The sequence below is a fragment of the Podarcis vaucheri genome, assembly GCF_965113315.1.
Source record: "Podarcis vaucheri genome assembly, chromosome: 2".
Lineage (NCBI taxonomy): Eukaryota > Metazoa > Chordata > Lepidosauria > Squamata > Lacertidae > Podarcis > Podarcis vaucheri.
This window is the reverse complement of record NC_138760.1, coordinates 67,648,276-67,665,902: the sequence shown is the minus strand read 5'-3', so window position 1 is coordinate 67,665,902 and position 17,627 is coordinate 67,648,276. Positions and strand designations below refer to the sequence as shown.

Genomic DNA, 17,627 nt, shown 5'->3' with positions numbered 1-17,627 from the left:
GACAGATGAGGTGATCAGGCACTCCCATTTCTTTAAGAACTTGCCATAGTTTGCTGTGGTCAACACAGTCAAAGGCTTTTGCATAGTCAATGAAGCAGAAGTAGATGTCTTTCTGGAACTCTCTGGCTTTCTCCATAATCCAGCGCATGTTTGCAATTTGGTCTCTGGTTCCTCTGCCTCTTCTAAATCCAGCTTGCACTTCTGGGAGTTCTCGGTCCACATACTGCTTGAGCCTTCCTTGTAGAATTTTAAGCATAACCTTGCTAGCATGTGAAATGAGTGAAATTGTGTGGTAGTTGGAGCATTCTTTGGCACTGCCTTTCTTTGGGATTGGAATGTAGACTGATCTTCTCCAATCCTCTGGCCACTGCTGAGTTTTCCAAACTTGCTGGCATATTGAGTGTAGCACCTTAACAGCATCATCTTTTAAAATTTTAAACAGTTCAGCTGGAATACCATCACTTCCACTGGCCTTGTTATTTGCAGTGCTTTCTAAGGCCCATTTGACTTCACTCTCCAGGATGTCTGGCTCAAGGTCAGCAACCACACTACCTGGGGTGTACGAGACATCCATATCTTTCTGGTATAATTCCTCTGTGTATTCTTGCCACCGCTTCTTGATGTCTTCTGCTTCAGTTAGATCTTTACCATGATCAGTGCAGATGGTGACAGCAGTCACGAAATTAAAAGACGCCTGCTCCTTGGGAGAAAGGCGATGGCAAGCCTAGACAACATCTTAAAAAGCAGAGACATCACCTTGCCAACAAAGGTCCGTATAGTAAAAGCCATGGTTTTCCCAGTAGTGATGTATGGAAGTGAGAGCTGGACCATAAAGAAGGCTGATCGCCGAAGAATTGATGCTTTTGAATTATGGTGCTGGAGGAGACTCTTGAGAGTCCCATGGACTGCAAGAAGATCAAACCTCTCCATTCTGAAGGAAATCAGCCCTGAGTGCTCACTGGAAGGACAGATCGTGAAGCTGAGGCTCCAGTACTTTGGCCACCTCATGAGAAGAGAGGACTCCCTGGAAAAGACCCTGATGTTGGGAAAGATGGAGGGCACAAGGAGAAGGGGACGACAGAGAATGAGATGGTTGGATGGTGTTCTTGAAGCCACTAGCATGAGTTTGATCAAACTGCGGGAGGCAGTGGAGGACAGAAGTGCCTGGCGTGCTCTGGTCCATGGGGTCACGAAGAGTCGGACACGACTAAACGACTAAACAACAACAAAGAGATTTACACATTTTCAGTTTCCAAATAACACACATGTGCTTTTCCCAGTTACTATGGTTTTATTGTATACTATTATTTAAAAAAAGAAAGAGAGGGAGACAAAAGTACAAGAGAAAAAGCCAACCTAGAATCAACAGGGTTTTGTACATATTGAACACAATTTCTGGATGGACATTGCAGAGACATCAAACTTCTTCCTTTAATGTGGTATGAAAAGAGGGGGGGGGGGCAATCTTTTCCTTTAAAAAATATAACTCTTAAGGGTTGGGATTGGGTGAAGGAGGAAGTAGAGATAGCCGTAAAAGTAATTGCTGGATTCAGGATTGAATAATCAAAGGTGTTTGTCTTCCTCACATTCCGTCAGTTACAGTAGCTGCATCTTCTCCATTGGCCAAGCAATCGGGGCATGTCTTATTCCCAAGCAAATAGCCAGATCAACTGTTAGCAATGCTTAGCTCTAAAAGTCACAGTTAAAAATAGTTATAAATACTGGAATCAAGTCTTTGACATTCCCATTTTCTTTTCTTTAAAAATATAAACAAACAGTTTCTTTCCCTTGAATGCTCCCAGCATATTTTTATTCTTTACTTCGTGCTTTAAGCCACTACAGGAAAGGGAGAGAGAGAGAGAAAGAAAGAACACATTAAAAATAAAAATAAAAACTACTGCAAAGGAGGGAAATTCTGCCAATGACAGATTTGTCAATGAATAGGAAAATAATTTTTCAATTGCATCACAAGCATCTTTTCTCACCCTTGTGTTCATGAGGTACTATCACTGCTACCAACCACCAGAAAACACCAATGACCCAGCTCCACCCTAGAGCTATTTGACTTTTGCAGAGGAGGAAAGAAGATGAAAGAACTCGAGGTACTTGAAGATACAATTTATTTCAGGCCGGACACATTCCAAAATAAACCTCCTTCAGAACACACATTTTTAATGCCAATTCTCATTGAGAGCCTAACCCACTATAAAACTGCTATCGCTACGGAACTGCGTTAAATCCTTATCGGAGTTCTAAGTGGCTTTATGCCTGTTTCCCCAACCCTCCAGATGTCTGGACAATTCCCATAAAGTCTGGCCATTGGCAAAACTGACTGGGGCTGATGGGAGTTGGGAGCCCAAAAACATCCGGAGCGCCAGGTTGGGGAAATCTGGTTTATGCTCTTGATAGGAATTTAAAGCCTTAATTTAAAAATGCAATTAAAAACAACCCAAAAACCTAGAACAGAATAATCTTCGTATGCCTCTAAACTAAAAGTGATCCTGGAAGGAATAGGCCCAGCTGCCGGGGTGTGTGTGTGTGTGCAAGGCACAGGTGCCCTCCCAGAAATCAATAAAAATACTTAACTGAGGTTCTGCCCCCCTGAACAGGAATCCTGGCTAAGCCCATGCCAGCAGCCTTGAATGAAAGTATTTCCTAAGCAAAAGGCTCTAGCCAGAGAAAAAGAGCCATCGGAATTTGCCAAGTTGACATGAACTAATTGGCAGAATACTTAAAAAAGATACTTACCGGCTCATGCTGCTCCCTCAAGATCACCAGTTTTCTGAAAGAAATCCAGAACAATTTAGGTCTGTTGTTGTTTTTACGCCCCCACCGCCCCAAGAACTGGCACTGCCTCCAACGTCCTTGGCTCCCTTCACAGTACACAGAACACAGACCCAGTTTCAGATGGTGAAACAGGTCCTTCCAGTTCTTCCTAGGCTCAGCTACTCATGCAACCATCTTTCCTGCTCCCAATCTCAAATGCTGGCAAAATAAGACTTAATTCTCCGTTTAAGAAACACAAAGCATGCTGGGAAAGGGCATCTCAAATCTTTAGTGCTCTGGTGCAAAACTTAATTCTGGGGTGGGTGGGAAGGGTGTCAATCTCAAGCTCGTTTGGACTAATGGAAATTTCAGACTCCCTTGAAGAAATTATGTTAGCTCAGGGCAAAGTGCTCGGTTCAGGCCCATATTCTGGAGAGTATGGGCAACAGTTGAAGCACAATAACTCATACCATCCTGTCAGACAAATTAAGTAGCTCTAGCCTGGCTTTCACCTCACAGCCTAGTTTAGCTTTTAGGCCATATTCCAGACAACCAAGCAAAAGAAAAACTACTGCTATGCAAGGCTGAACCGAACTGCGTGTGTGTCACACCACCCACCTCAAGACCCTTAAACTAGTCTGCTGCTCTCAGGTATAGTGGTGAAAGCCACCCTGCCACTTGTGTTGAAGAAATCCCCAGCTGCCAATCAGATCGGCTTCTATAGATGGAATTGGGAGGAGGGGATGCCATCAAGTGGCAAAATGTCTTGGGAAAGCCCTGATTCCCTCCCCCCCCCCGCCTCTTTTTTAAAGGGATTGCTTCATGAGCCATAAATGCATCCCACAGCCATGTAACCTAAAGGTAATGAAGTTTAGGAGGAAGCAAAGTTTCCTATGAGCGGTGTCACATGCCAGCACCGCATCTTACAGTATTAGAATGTACCGCAGATTTGAATATGGCAAAATAGTAAAAAGCTAGTTACTGACATAGAGTATTGGCAGTCTTTCACTCATGTGGCAAGGACAAGTTATCTGAAACTAGCTGAATAATTTTGTTTTGGACCAAGTAAATGAATCCAATGTACAGACAGCACTGTATCCCATTGTACTTGACTTTTGTTAAAAACTCCAAGATAAGCAAAGTGAAAAGCTTCTCACAGCACTCACAAGGGACACAATATAGTTATGGACAATATATGCACCCACCTGTATGTGTATATGTGTACGTATATACAGTCGTACCTCAGAAGCTGAACAGAATCTGTTCCAGAAGTCCGACTTCCAAAACATTCGGAAACTAAGGCACGGCTTCCGATTGGCTGCAGGAAGCTCCTGCAGTCAATCGGAAGCTGAAGAAGCTGCATCGGACGTTCGGGTTCCAAAGAAAGTTCGCAAACCGGAACACTCCCGGGTTTGCGGCGTTTGGGAGCCAAAACGTTCGACTCACAAGGCATTCAGGATCCAAGGTATGACTGTGTTTGGGAGTGAGGGATGCACGTGTGAATGTGCCCCAGTGTTAAAATTTCCCTATACACACATAACTAGGGCAGGGAAAGAGAAACTGAGCTGAAAAATTCACTTTCAGAGTGTTTTCAAGCTGTACAGTAAGATGGACAATAGGTCTTCCTTCTCATGGATACAAGGAAATAGGTGGAAATAAAGCCACTCCACTAAAACAAAATTTAAGACAGACAAGACTGTTAACATGGGGCGGGGTGTCACCTCCATTCTTTAATCCTGTATTTGCATCATTGATATGGGTTTGTTGTTCCTACACCACCTGCATATAATCCTTAAGCTAAGGAATGCCTCTGACAAGGCTGTCTCCTAGCAACTTTGGAAATATGTAGACCAAATTGCGTAAGTATTCTAGGCTGCAGTCACACCTGGTTTTGGAAAAACAGCATTGTCCTGGAGCCTCTTCAAATGCAAACAACCTAACACGGATGGAGCAATCCTGTATAAGTCTACTCAGAAGCAAGCCCCATTAAGTTCAAGTGCTTACAGACAGGTTTACCCATCCAAAAAAGTTCTCTAGTGTCCTGTTACCTTCTTTTTCTTCTTCTTCTTTGATCCATCTGCGGTAAGAGACTCCAGCTTTTTGCTCTTCTTTTTCTCTATAAAACAATTATGCAAGAAAGAAAATAAGAACCTGTTTTTTTAAATCTTGAGGTCAGACAAATTATTAGCCAGTGTAATCAAGATCTGCTTGGCTCTCCATAAACAGGGGAGGCTGTGGAAGAACAAGTTCAGTCCTGAAGCAATCTCATTCAGCTATGTGGGATCATTTCCTAGGTTAAGAAAAGAACTACATTTAGGTAACAGCATAAGAAGGCAACTCTCATCACCCCCGACCTTTGGCCATGCTGGTTGAGGCTGATGGGAATTGTAGGTTGGGAAAGACTGGGGAAGGGGGGAACAAAGGCATGTTCCCATTATTTAGAGAAAGCACTTTCCCATTACAGATGAATCCTCTTTGGCAAGGAGAGTCCCTATACAAGGGTTTCCATCATTCACAATGACCCTTGTTATGGGCAGTAATGCAGCAAGTGGGATCACACAACAGGCATGGCACACAGCACCCAAGCCCCCATTTAGCAGGGCTAGTGGAGCTACAACAGAAACACAGCGTCCTCGGAACTTGTGGCTCAGGGTGCCCTCTGTCAGTAGTGAAAAAACAAATGAAGTTCAGGCCAAAGTGACCCAGCAACTGGAGGGAAGTGTTTGGCGTATACTGCATTCTGCACAACAAAAGCAATATACTTAGGCAATCTCTGTATATTAGAATGTACAGGCTACATGGAAAGGATCGCGGATGCAGTTTCTTACTGCAAAACCACTAAAATGGTATTTACACAAGAATTTGTGAGAACTTTTCAGAATCTCAGCGTTGCTAATGGGGGGTTTGCAAATGCTGGTGATCATCTTGCTCTTTGGGAATGTGCAAAATAAGCCACAAACATCCAGCCTTTATATATTAAATGACTTTCCAGTCATGTCTCTGGTTTATAGAGGGAGAAACTGAAGACATTCCTTGCACAGGTATCAGACACCGCATTCTTTTTTGCATTAGTGATTCATTTGCCCAGTGCCTGGATCAATACAGCCATATGTATATATCCGTGCATAGCTGATTTTTCCAAAAGCTATATATGTTAAGTCAGAGCCTCATCCTTGCCCAACAATATAGCTGTAACTCAGCTTTGTCAGAAATCTCCCCTCCCATCTATTCCATTGCCCTTTCTCATCTTCTGCTGGAGGAGGACTGGAACAGTCTTTCCCTGTGTGAGCCAGCAGCAAAGCGAGAGAGAAATCATTATGGAAGTATACTAGCAACAGGAATGTACCAAATCTTAGCAGGAGCCTCACACAGGCTGGAGCTGCTCTTTTAACAGAGAATGATTAACAGCCATCCTCTCCCCACCCTCTCTGTGTGGTAACAGCAGCTCTCAGCACTTAAAGGCAGCTTTAATACTGTAGAGTCATCAGCACATATATCCACGGCTTGCTCAATTACTGCTAAATGTCACAAGAACTAGCAGCCCTTGAAACTGAATTTCATTCCTCCTGTGAATCTATGCATGGAACTGGGATGGTACTTTTCCATTTGTTTTTAAAAACAGACCCTTTCCTATGTAGGACAGAAGGCTGTTCCCTAGCTCAGTGGGGCCAAACAGATGCCTGGCCATTTAATAGCGGAGATTTCTCCTCTCCCCCCTGCCTTGCCAGGACCAGCAAAATGGAGGGGAAAATAGAGCTGGGGGTGAGAGTGCATGCACACAATTGGAATGTGCAAAAACACCACCACAGCAAGGGCTGCCCTTTTTATGGGACATACATGCATATGGCTTCTGTCCTTTCCTGCATTTGCAGAAAATGGTCCTTGCTGCTCCAAATTGCACGGCAGAAATCCCTTACAAGCACAGTAGGAAGAGCTTCGCTGAGTAAAGCAGCCAGCTTATTCACTGGCAGCGAAGAAACTCCAGCCACACGACTGCATTGTTTGGGAGGCAACATTGCAAAGCAAAGGGAGCCCAGCCTGATGGACCAATTTATATGAGGATAAGGCACATGACCCGGAAGCTGTACGCCGGCTCCCTCGGCCAATAAAGCGAGATGAGCGCCGCAACCCCAGAGTCGGCCACGACTGGACCTAATGGTCAGGGGTCCCTTTACACATCAAGCTGGTCCTAAGTTTGAGATTTATTTTTCACACCCTGCTTTTTCTGTTAAACCACCACCAAAGCAGCTTACTATGCAACGTAATGGAACAAAATTGGGACAATACAACAGCAGGCCCTATTCCGATGCTCTACTTCTGCATTAAATCAAAACCCAGAGTAGCTCTTTCCCCTGACATTGTACAGGGCTGGTGTCTGCAAGGAGGCTGCGTGCAGCTCCACACATGAAAGCCTCCCTATCTTCCCTGCAGATGCTTGGACGGGCACCACGTGGAAGGACTACTCAGCACCTGTGACACAGCCCTGCCCCCGCCATTTGACACAGAAGCAGAACACCTGAATAGAGACTGCATCAACTGGGTGCATCCACAACAACAGGGGACCCACATAGGCTATGGGGAAACAGGAGGAGGATGAAAAGTTGGGATTGTGTTTTTCGAGACTCTCTGAACACAGGATTCAGAGTCAGCCTTCTGCGTAGCTTGGCAGAAGGGTAGAGAAGGGCAGGCAGCCACAGCCTGGTGACAAATTTGCTGGACTCCTGACTCCCATCAGCCTAGGTTAGCATGGTCAGTAGTCAGGGATGACAGAAGCCTAACCAAAGCCCACTGAAGAGACGGTCCTCTGCAGAGAAACCTGCTGGTCTGAAATCTTGCATCCTTTGCTTACTAACACAAATGCACACTAAGCTTTCTTGCCAGCTAGCAATACCGCACGAGCCCATCTGGGGGCAGCAGAGTGTGCTGAATAGGGCAAGGGACACCTGGGATTGTATGGTGTGTGTGTGTGTGTGTTTGTGATGCTCTTACTCTTATCAGCTTTCTTCTCTTTGCTGCCTTTTTTCTTTGGTGTTTCGCTGCCGGTTGAAGACTTGTCTTTCTTCTTCTTCTTCAGCTTTTTCGGCACCTCTGCACCACTCTTTGCTTTCAGCTTCTTTCCCTTCGGCTCGCCCAGGCCAGCATCCCCAGCTGCCAGCTTTCGCTTCTTGGACGGCTTCTCTTTTGCCCCAGCCTTGGAAGATTTGGTTGCTTTGGGGCGCTTGACTGCCGCAACAGGGGTGGCTTGGGGCTCTCCCTGGGCGGCTGCACCAGGAGCTTGGGCTGCGGCCTCCTCTGCGCCAACCTGTGTGGTTTGAGTGCTGGCCAGCAGGGTGAGAGGCAACTGCCCTGCAGGTTTCCTTTTGGTGCTGCCGTTGCTCTGGGCCTTGGCGGCAGCTTTCTTGGCAGAGGCGGCTTTGGAGCCGACGCTTCCCACTCCTTTTTTCCTTGCTGCGGCCCCCTTAGCCCCCTTGGTCCTTGCCACTTCCTTTCCGGAGGAGGGTAATGGGCCAATCTCTGTGGAAACATAATTGAAAGAGAGAATGACTCAAGTGCTCTTGACAGCCTTACTAGCTGCTGAGAAGCTTATGCCTCTCCAATGCCTCCTACTTCCAAAGCACTGCGGCTCATGGGAGGTAAGCCAGGCCATGCACCAAATTAGTAACCAAGCTTCTCGTTGAATGTTTAACAGCAGGAGAAAAAGGGGGGCGAAGCCAGAAGGTGGTGCCGGGGGACTCTTTGAAGCCTTAGCCTTTGGCCTGTGGTCCCTCAGGGTTCTGTCCCCCATGCTATTTAACATTTACATTAAACTGCTGGGAGATATCATCCAGGGTTTCGGGCTTCTGTGTTACCGCTATGCTGATGACACCCAGCTCTATGTCTCCTTTCCGCCTAAATCCAAGGTAGGGCTGGGCAATGTTGGGTTTTCAACATTGCGATTTATCACCCACCAAACATCGCTGTTTGGCAATGTTGAAAGAAGCTGCATCCGCTCCTGCCGGCAAGGCATGGGGTGAAACTGCCTCCACTCTCACCACCGGAGCTGAGGCACTTTCAACCCCAACGCCTTGCGGGCTGGGGCCAATTCAGCTGGCCCCAGCCTGCTGCTCAGGAGTGCCTAAAAGAGCCCACACCCTGCAGCTGGCTCCCAAAAGCCAGAGGCGAAGTGGGGGGTCTTTTGAACTTCTCCCTTGAGGGGGAACAACAGCCGCCCCCCTTCAAGGGGAAGTGTTATGAGCAGCTGAGCAGCCCCGATCCTGCTTCTGCTGGTGGCGAGGGCAGTGGCGCACTCCTCAGCCAAGCAGTTTAAAGAGGAAGAGGGAGGAACAAGCTGTATGGCACCTCGCTGATGCAGCTTGTCTCTCCCTCTGCTGGTATGAAGGCAGACGATGGCGGTTTCACTCAGCGGTATATCGCTGGTGAAACTGCGGCTTTCTGAGTCCCTCTGCCTCTAGCTGCAGCTTGTTTCTCTCTTGGCGCTGGCAGCAGAAGGACTCGGAAGGCGGTGGTTTCACCAGCGATGTACCGCTGAGTGAAACTGTCATCGCGGTCTGCCCCTCATACTGATATATCGCCCAGGCCTAATCCAAGGAAGCTGTCTTAGTTCTAAAATGATGCCTTTCATCGCTAATGGACTGGATGAGGGTGAACAAATCCAAACAAGACAGAGGTTGCCTAGGCTGACTGCCATCAGAATAAGCCCAGAGTTTATCATAGCGTCCAAACCCAGTCAACAACAGCGTCCTGCAGTCCATGTTTTGCCAGCTTTCAGCAAGAAATAAAGTGTGTCTTTTTCCTATTTTAGCAGCTATGGTGTGTGACAGTTTGCTCATTTAGCTGGCCATATAACAATTTAAGAAAGCAGTCAGAAAGAGGAAAGGTAGGAGGACACACTTACTCTCACTAGTAACCCTGGGGAATGATCCACAAATCCAACACCTATCAGTTATTCCCTTCAGGTGTCCTGCCCAAGGGATTCCTAAGACCACACACACACACACACACACACACACACACACAAAAAGCATGCCTGATGTGTTCCTGACGGATGTCCAACAGGTGGCAGCAAAAGACTTGCTCGTGCCGACTAGCCCTTATTTTAACGATTCATGTTCTTGGTCACAGAACTTTACAGAATCCCAGGACACAAACGGAAGCCTTGCACTTCAGACACCATGACTCCAAAGTGCTAAATTTTTAGCTTTTTAGAAGAGATCTCCCGCCACTTGCTTCTGGAAACCACCTTTTTGGTCAAAAACAGGGCAGAGCCCCCTAAATTGCCTAAGCCTAGGGATGCTAAAAGAACTAGATATCTCACGTGACACAGACCCCCATTTTAAAATGTCTGCCACCACCCCAGACATTTAACTGAGAAGATGAGCAGAAGTGGACTAGCTGCTTCCCTAAAGTGGCAGGGCAGGGGAGCAATCCCAGCTTACAGGCATCACTCGGCACATAGGCCTATCTGGCCACGCCATGGGTACCAGCCCCTACACCTGATGTCAAGGTGTGGGGCAGGTGAAGTTCTGGCTCAGCTGAAAGGGCAGGAAAGCACTTGCTGGGTCTTTCTAAGCCCCTTGCAAAGCTCTCTGCCAAGAGCCGCAAAGGCAGTATCTAATGATACTGTGCTGTCAAGGTGATTGACAGGTAGGCAGCCCAGGGCGACGGGGGAAGGTAACAATCTGGCTTGCTGCCCTCGTTTTGTTCCCCATTCCTGTCCTAAAGAAAAACAAACAAACGCTACGCAACACTTCAGAACACAGCTGCCATCTTCAGACGAGTGACCTTAAGGGTGATGCTACGGCTATGGCGTGTAAGCTAAGAACAGACACACTGCATGGGGTTAACCCTTCAGTGCAAAATACTGTCCCCACCCACCTGAGGAGAGTCACTAAATATGTCCATGCAGAAATCCGTGGCTGCTATACCCTCTCCCTCCTCCCCCAGCAAGTGGAAGATGTCAGAAGTTTCATGCCACACTGAGTTTGGGAGGAGGCAAAAGTAGCAGCTGAGACTCATTGCTTTAACCCCTCCTCCTGCCCACCCCCCAAGCTGAGAAATGGGGACCTCCTCACTTTGTGCTAAATACGAGAGCTCTCAGGAGGTTGGGACAAGTAGACCTGTGCCCATATCACATCATGACTGATTTACTTGAACATTCCTCTCCTCCAGGCCTTCTGTAAGGATTCACCCTCCAAGACTAACCTGTCTTCTGCCCAACTATTTCCTTAGCATCGGCGTCCGAGTCGCTACTGTCACTGGAAGAGCTGTCACCAGAAGCCACGCTGATGGGAGGACCACGAAGAGCAGAGGCAGCTTTTCTGGAACTCTGTTTGGATAGCGCAGGAGCGGCACCCTTCGGCAGAGTGGGCAGTGGGGTCTTTATAGGGCCCACAAAGCCCTTTAAGAGGGACTAGAGGAGGGCAGGGGGTGGGGAGGAGAGAGAACACATACACAAGTTAGGAACTGGAACTTATTGAGGGATGCTGCTATCCATCTTCAAGCTGAAGAACATGGAAGTGGTACCTTACAAATCACCACCGGGTAGCCACTTAACTGGATACTTTTTCATAGTCCTGCTGCAATATTGACAGGTGAGAATCCAGGAATGTGGTTCTTCAACCTCTGTTTCTCTTAATTTTAATGAGGCATCAGAGCATTGGTGGAAGGTGGGAAGAGCATGACAAGGAATTGTCAGGGCAGGTTGAGAAGACAATGCCATGTTGCCATCCGCCTGTCTCGAGAGACAATGGGGTGTGTCTCCGGGGGTGAAGTGCAACTGCTGCGTTAGCAGCACTGAAATGTCTTCCCCGGGGCATAAGCCTGGGCTGTGTGTATGAAGAACTGAACTGCCCAGATAGCAAGACCCCACTCTCAACCTCGCTGATGTTGTCCAAAGGAAAGCAGAGCACTATGCTTGGCTGCAGGAGTTGCTGGAGGGAGGCATATCAGGCTCCATCCAACTGTCTTAGAGACTCCATTCCAGATTTGTGTAGTTTACTCCTTAGCCCTTTCTTCTCCCAGGGGTTTAGGGTCAGAGTTTTCCTTCTCCTAGATGGGCTACCTTCCCAGGTTGACGAACCCCATCTGCCCTTGAGAAGACAACAGGAACATAGGCCTTTGGGTCCATTGGGTCCATCTGGCTCAGCTGAGCCTAGACCAGGGGTCACTGGATTCCTGTTCTCATCAGCCCCAGGTCCCATGGCCAATGGCCAGAGATGATGGAGTTGTAGTCCAGCACCATCTACAGGATACCGAGTTGGCTCCTCCTGGTCTATACAGCAGCTCTCCAGGGTTGCAGGCTGGATTGAACTTGGAACTTTCTGCATGCAAAGCAGATGCTCAACCCTTGACTTATGGACCAGTTAGGTTGCTAATTCCTCCAGGAGGATGGAAAAGTTTTGCAGGGAAGGTGGGGGTGCTATGTACAAGGACATACTAGTGAATTAAGCTTTCAGGTAGAGTTATGACTAGCCTTAAGCCCGCTGGGACCCAGGATCATCTGCACCATCAACACAAAAAACATGCCTCCGAAAGTGTCTAGCATCTCCCCCACCCCTTCCTAGATGATCCAGTGGTGTGCAGTCTGTGGCCTAGAGGGATTAGCTTAGCTCCCCATTATTCTGGCAAGCCCAGGTCATCTCCTCCTTCACAGCCCCATTTTCTGCCTCTTATGAGCCCGTGAAGGAAAACACACGACGAGTCCTGCCCCTGCCTGCCCCAGTGAAGGTAGAAGCAAGGAAGCAGCTCACAGGCTCTGGAGAAAGCATAGCTGGAGCACAGAGACAGAAAAACCTGTCCAATGCTTCCATTCCCCCTATTGGGAGGCAGTGGGGGAGAGAGCGAGCATTTATGCCAGTATTTTATGGGTTTACAACACACGCAGTAAATTTGCTTCTCTGTTCTCTCCCTGTTAAGCACGCCTAGGGGAGGCTGCTGACCATTACCACACTCCCAGGCTCACATGCAAGTCTAATGCGTTGCAGATGTACAGCTCATACTATATGCTGCTCATAAAAGGACATTTTATAGCTTAGACATGGCTTAAATTGCAAATAAAGAATTGCTGCCGTTTGCCTAACACAGCTCCCCTTGTTTAACCGTTGCATAGCCCTGCAGTTTCACCCTGGACCTCTCCCTTAATCAGGCAGGGCAGGTTAACATGAGGTCAGACACAGATATAATCAAGATTCTACTTCCAGGAAGCACCTCTCATTCCATTCAGCAGGTGCATTTAAGATGACGACACCTTTGCTGAACCTATTCCTATTCTCGGTTTTCTTATGAGTAATGTCAATACCAATTTTTAATATAAAACGTACAATAAATGTTGAACCCATTTGTCCTGCACTAATATAACCTTACATTTCTTATCTAGTTGCATGCCTCCCTCACCCCCAATCTCTTCCCTTTCATACCCCATGCACTTATCTTACAATGAAGGAGCACGTTTTGTCATTTACAAACAAAATAAAACCACCTCACAAAACCACTGAGTCAGACTGAAAGGGGAAAAAAACACTGAAACACCAAAATTTTAGGCATCCAGATAATATCAGTATGGTGAAAACCCTCATTTAAACAAACTAACTTTATATTATGGGCATAAGGAGGTTTAAATATCATTATTTTAAAAGCCACTTTAAGTTCAAGAAAACAGTGCATCTTATCACGGGCTTATGATATCGGGTCCAACTTAAGACTGGGGGTCACTACAGACCCCAAGTGCTGTTCCTGAATACTGTAACTATGTCCTGAAACAACAAATTATCCTTAAAGCAGCTTCTTCTTTCTCTTTGTTTTACATTAAATTGGAAACATTTTTAAAAAAATTATCATTTTGGTCATGAATGCAATACCAGATCAATAAATGTTGAACCCATTTGTCCTGCACTAATATAACCTTACATTTCTTGTCTAGTTGCATGCCTCCCTCACCAGCTTGCAGAGAGGGGAGACCTTCCTTCACCAGGCTTGAGTAAGCAGCTGTAAGAACTATTTTTACCAATCACACTTAGCATCTGATGCATTTACAAGACCAGTAAAACGCCCTTCTTGCTCAATGCAGTCTTCCCTTATGAAACTGTGAGACAGGGCTATTGTGTCTCCAGATGGGGTTCAAGACTGATCCCCAGGCCCAAGACTGCTGAAGTGAGCAAAACTCCAGTCTGTACGGTGTCAATAGCAGATAACCATGCAGCTGAATGGTGAAATCCACACCTTGCTGGCATTACTTATAGCTATGAGGCTAAGCCTTATAGTACTACCATCCATCTTGAAAAATCCTTTGGGCAGACATGCACCATTAAGACAAAACATCAAATGCAGCCCAATGGAATGTGCGCCAGTGTTAAGAGCCATCTTCTCAGCATGCAGCCCCCATCAATAAGGAAGCAATACCTGCGAAGCCTCCTGGTCTTCATCACTGCTGGTCGCTTCAGATGAGCTCTCTGGCTTCCCCCCCACTCCTTGTTTCTGTGGTATGCTTGCTAAAAGAGAAAGAAAGAGGGGAAACTGCCATCTGTGGTACTTCTACTGCTGCAAAACTGTTGTGACACAAAGAGTATCTAACTGTGGAGACAGTGCCAACCCAAGAGCCTTATGAACTTTTACCCACAGAGTTTGCCCATCCCAACATTGCCAAGGTAGTCGCAGCAAAGGGTACATAGAAGTTTAGGTGCTGGCCACTGGGGTTGCTTTAGCTGTGCTATAGGAATACAAAACTTTCCTTACTTCTTTTCTTTTCCCCCCAAGGTAGGCAAGTGAGGGAGTTATTGGGACAAGAGCTACATGACCCTTGGGCCCAGTGAAGAGGCAGACCACTTTCAAGACTACTTGAATTACCACAGGCAGCCCACTTAGGGGCCACATTTCCTAAAGGAATTGTGCCAAATTCTACAGTGCTCCACATCTCGCATCTAGAACTAGTCTCCTAAAGAAGGTTTGACATACTTAGGGTTTCTTTGAGGGCAATTTTTTAAATTAAAAAAACAAACAAGAAAATCTCGTGAGATCAAGTAAACACTGTGAGAAGGAAAACCATAAACTTCTTCTCTAGTGCCCTTGTAATAAGACAAAATGAAGATATAACCAAGCAATCTCTCCCATTGAGACTTGGCCAATTGTGCTATCTATCTATCTATCTATCGAATTTCTAATGTGAAATAGCCACTGAGGGTGGGGAGGATTAACTGGAGTCATGGCTTAGCCTCATCACCTACTTCCCTGGCTCAGTCTTGGGATACATGGTGCACCCCTAAGGATGAACAAGAGTGCCTATCCCCTCAACATCCAAGATTCCAAGTGAGAGGCTGTGGCTTTCAGATGGCTAAACACCCTCTCTAAACATGCCATGAATAGGCTAGGATCCTTCTCAGCTTCCCCTCTCACGGGGGCACTGCTGTCTTGTTGCATCTCTTCACTGCGCTTGCCACATTCAAAGGGGACTGGAATTCCCCCCATCTCGTCTCTTACCAGGCTGTGGGATCTGCTTGGCGGTTGTCAATGCCTCCTCCTCGCTATCCGAGGAACTGCTGCTTCCAGAACGCTCCTTGTGCTTAAGGATCCCATCGGGTTTATCAGGTGGAGCTTGGCTTAGTTTAGGCTTCTTGGAGGAGCTCTGCTCCGCCTTCCCCGTTGTTACTGCAGCAGGGCTTTGGCACTTGGTGGAAACAGAGTTGGGTGTACTAGAGCTGGCCTGTGCACGCTTCCCTGGAGGAGCAGGTGTTTTTACTGCTTTCGGCAGAAAAAAGGGGTGAATGGGGGGCTGCAGGAAGATACAAAATCAGAAATGTCCATTAGAAGTTAAAAGAAGAGGGTGCAAACTTCACAACCAGCCATTCTTGGAATTAACGGACTATTCTTATGCCTAAAGAAAGCAGGTTCAAACATTCTTGTTTCTATTGCCGCCTATCACGCATGAACAATGCAAATCTTCAGGGCAACCCTGTTCCCCATCACTGGGTATTCCTTAGGAGGCCAGCAACAATGAAGCTCAAGTAGTTGATCTTTATTTTTTGTTTAAAAAAAGCACGTTATTATATTACCAACTCCCAACGCTGATCCCTGCTTCTTTTGTAATTTTTATACTTTTTTTAATGGATTTGTAATTTCTGTAGGTTTTGGGCATGTTTATACTAGAAGGATGGGATATAAATGTTGCAATAAACAAAAGAAAAGAATTTACATAATTAGCAGTAAAGTGCTATCACTTAAGAAAGATCAGAGGTGATGGGAGGAAGGCAAGGGAAATCCATGCCAGAGAGAAGTAAAGCAGCCCTACCAAAGTGCCTATGGACAATGACAGTCACTTATGACACTAGTATCACCACTGCCTCAAGAAGCTATTGAGAAGGGAACGGTGTCATTAGTGCTGGGGACCAGGCAGCTTCACACCTGAAGTCTGAGCCACTAGTACAGCTGCACTCTTTGATTCTGCGCAGCAGAACGGACTCTCTTTTTACCTGTTTCACAGGCTTTGCAGCCGCCACCTCATTCTCTGAAGAATCAGAGCTGTCGGTCTCTGAGCTCTCTGCAGCTTTCTGGAGAGAGGCAGCTGCAGACTTCACTGGGCTTGCTGTCCCAACTTTTCCTGCTGGCTGAGCATTGCCTGCTTTGCCTGATGTGGCACCTGCCATCTTTGCAGCTGGAGCTTTTGCAGGAGCGGGTGTGGGTTTCTGAGTTTCCTGAGCTGGTTTCTAGGAAAAGGGAGGATTATTACATAATTAGGTTGTGACAAGAGCAGAAGCTCTATACGCATAGAAACTCAAGGGAATTTATTTCTGTGAAGGTCTAGGTTACCAAACAACAAATACAACATATAACAAAATATGCACATATATTTATTTTTTGTTGTAAAATTTCTGCTCCATCTTTGCACTTGCCCTTATGTTGCCATTCCCCTCACATTTTTAAGGGTTGTTTTTTTTTAAAAAAAAAAGTTTAATTGCTGCCTCCATTAAGAAGACCACAGTTGCTTCCCCCAAGAAGCAAGGTGATAGTAATGGTGGTCATAAGTATAAAGGGCTGTTATACCCAGTGTAGACCCACTGAAATTAACAGACATTATTATTATTGATAATAATATATAATTAGTCATTTTCCTAACAAAACTGACCCAAAGCTACTTACAAAATTAATACATGGCTAGCTTGGGTACATTTCAGTAATGCTTAGAACATTGAAGACACATTCTGAAACAGAATGGTGTTTTGTTTTGTTTTTTGCAACCCTGTATGTAAGCTGCAAGCCTTCCCTAGATTTTTAATTTTCAGACAAAATACTATTCAGATTGTTAGTTACCAGCCTCTCCCAACCTGCACCACTGGCTGGAGTTTTTGTGGGGTTTTCATGTGTTCTTCATAATATGCTACACCTGGCACAATAATATAAAATATATTTTATGCATCCAGCATGCATATATTGTATTATATGCTTCAGCCGTGATGTATATGTTATACTTGGATTAACAAAAACAATCTTTTTTTAAAAAAAACCCCAAATCTGTCAGCTGTGCAAAATAATAACTACTTATTTATTCACCACTAGGAACAGTCTTGGCAACTCCTGCACTGGTTCTACCCAAGCAGCTGCCTGTTTCTTCTTTTTTGAGACTTCCAAGGAACAGTGGCTTTTAAGCGTGGAAAGCCCTAGAACTGTTTTCAGAAGCAAATCTAGAATCCAAAATGTGGAACAGAAATTTGGGGATGGAGGGGACAACAAGGCTACTAGAAAAAAGCAATCCAACTATCTGCAAGCACTAGGTAGAGCTCCATGCAACCTCAAGGCCAGAGGAGTGTTCCTAGCCAACCACGACCACTTCATACTCACTCTGTGTCCCACAGCCTGAGCTGAATGGCATAGCC

General features: G+C 46.1%; 1 protein-coding gene across 1 annotated transcript in view; it reads right to left on the bottom strand.

The window, feature by feature from the left end:
- Positions 1-1,271: 1,271 nt before the first annotated feature.
- TCOF1 (treacle ribosome biogenesis factor 1) overlaps positions 1,272-17,627 on the bottom strand; it is a 38,109-nt gene continuing 21,753 nt past the window's right edge. Inside the window, exons 11-18 of the mRNA XM_082211753.1 lie at positions 16,227-16,460; positions 15,238-15,529; positions 14,164-14,252; positions 10,969-11,176; positions 7,756-8,280; positions 4,815-4,882; positions 2,749-2,782; positions 1,272-1,836 (exon numbers count right to left, since the gene is read on the bottom strand). Of these exons, the coding sequence (XP_082067879.1) occupies positions 2,753-2,782; positions 4,815-4,882; positions 7,756-8,280; positions 10,969-11,176; positions 14,164-14,252; positions 15,238-15,529; positions 16,227-16,460 (1,446 nt within the window). The 3' untranslated portion in view covers positions 1,272-1,836; positions 2,749-2,752. The remainder of the gene's footprint in view (positions 1,837-2,748; positions 2,783-4,814; positions 4,883-7,755; positions 8,281-10,968; positions 11,177-14,163; positions 14,253-15,237; positions 15,530-16,226; positions 16,461-17,627) is intronic.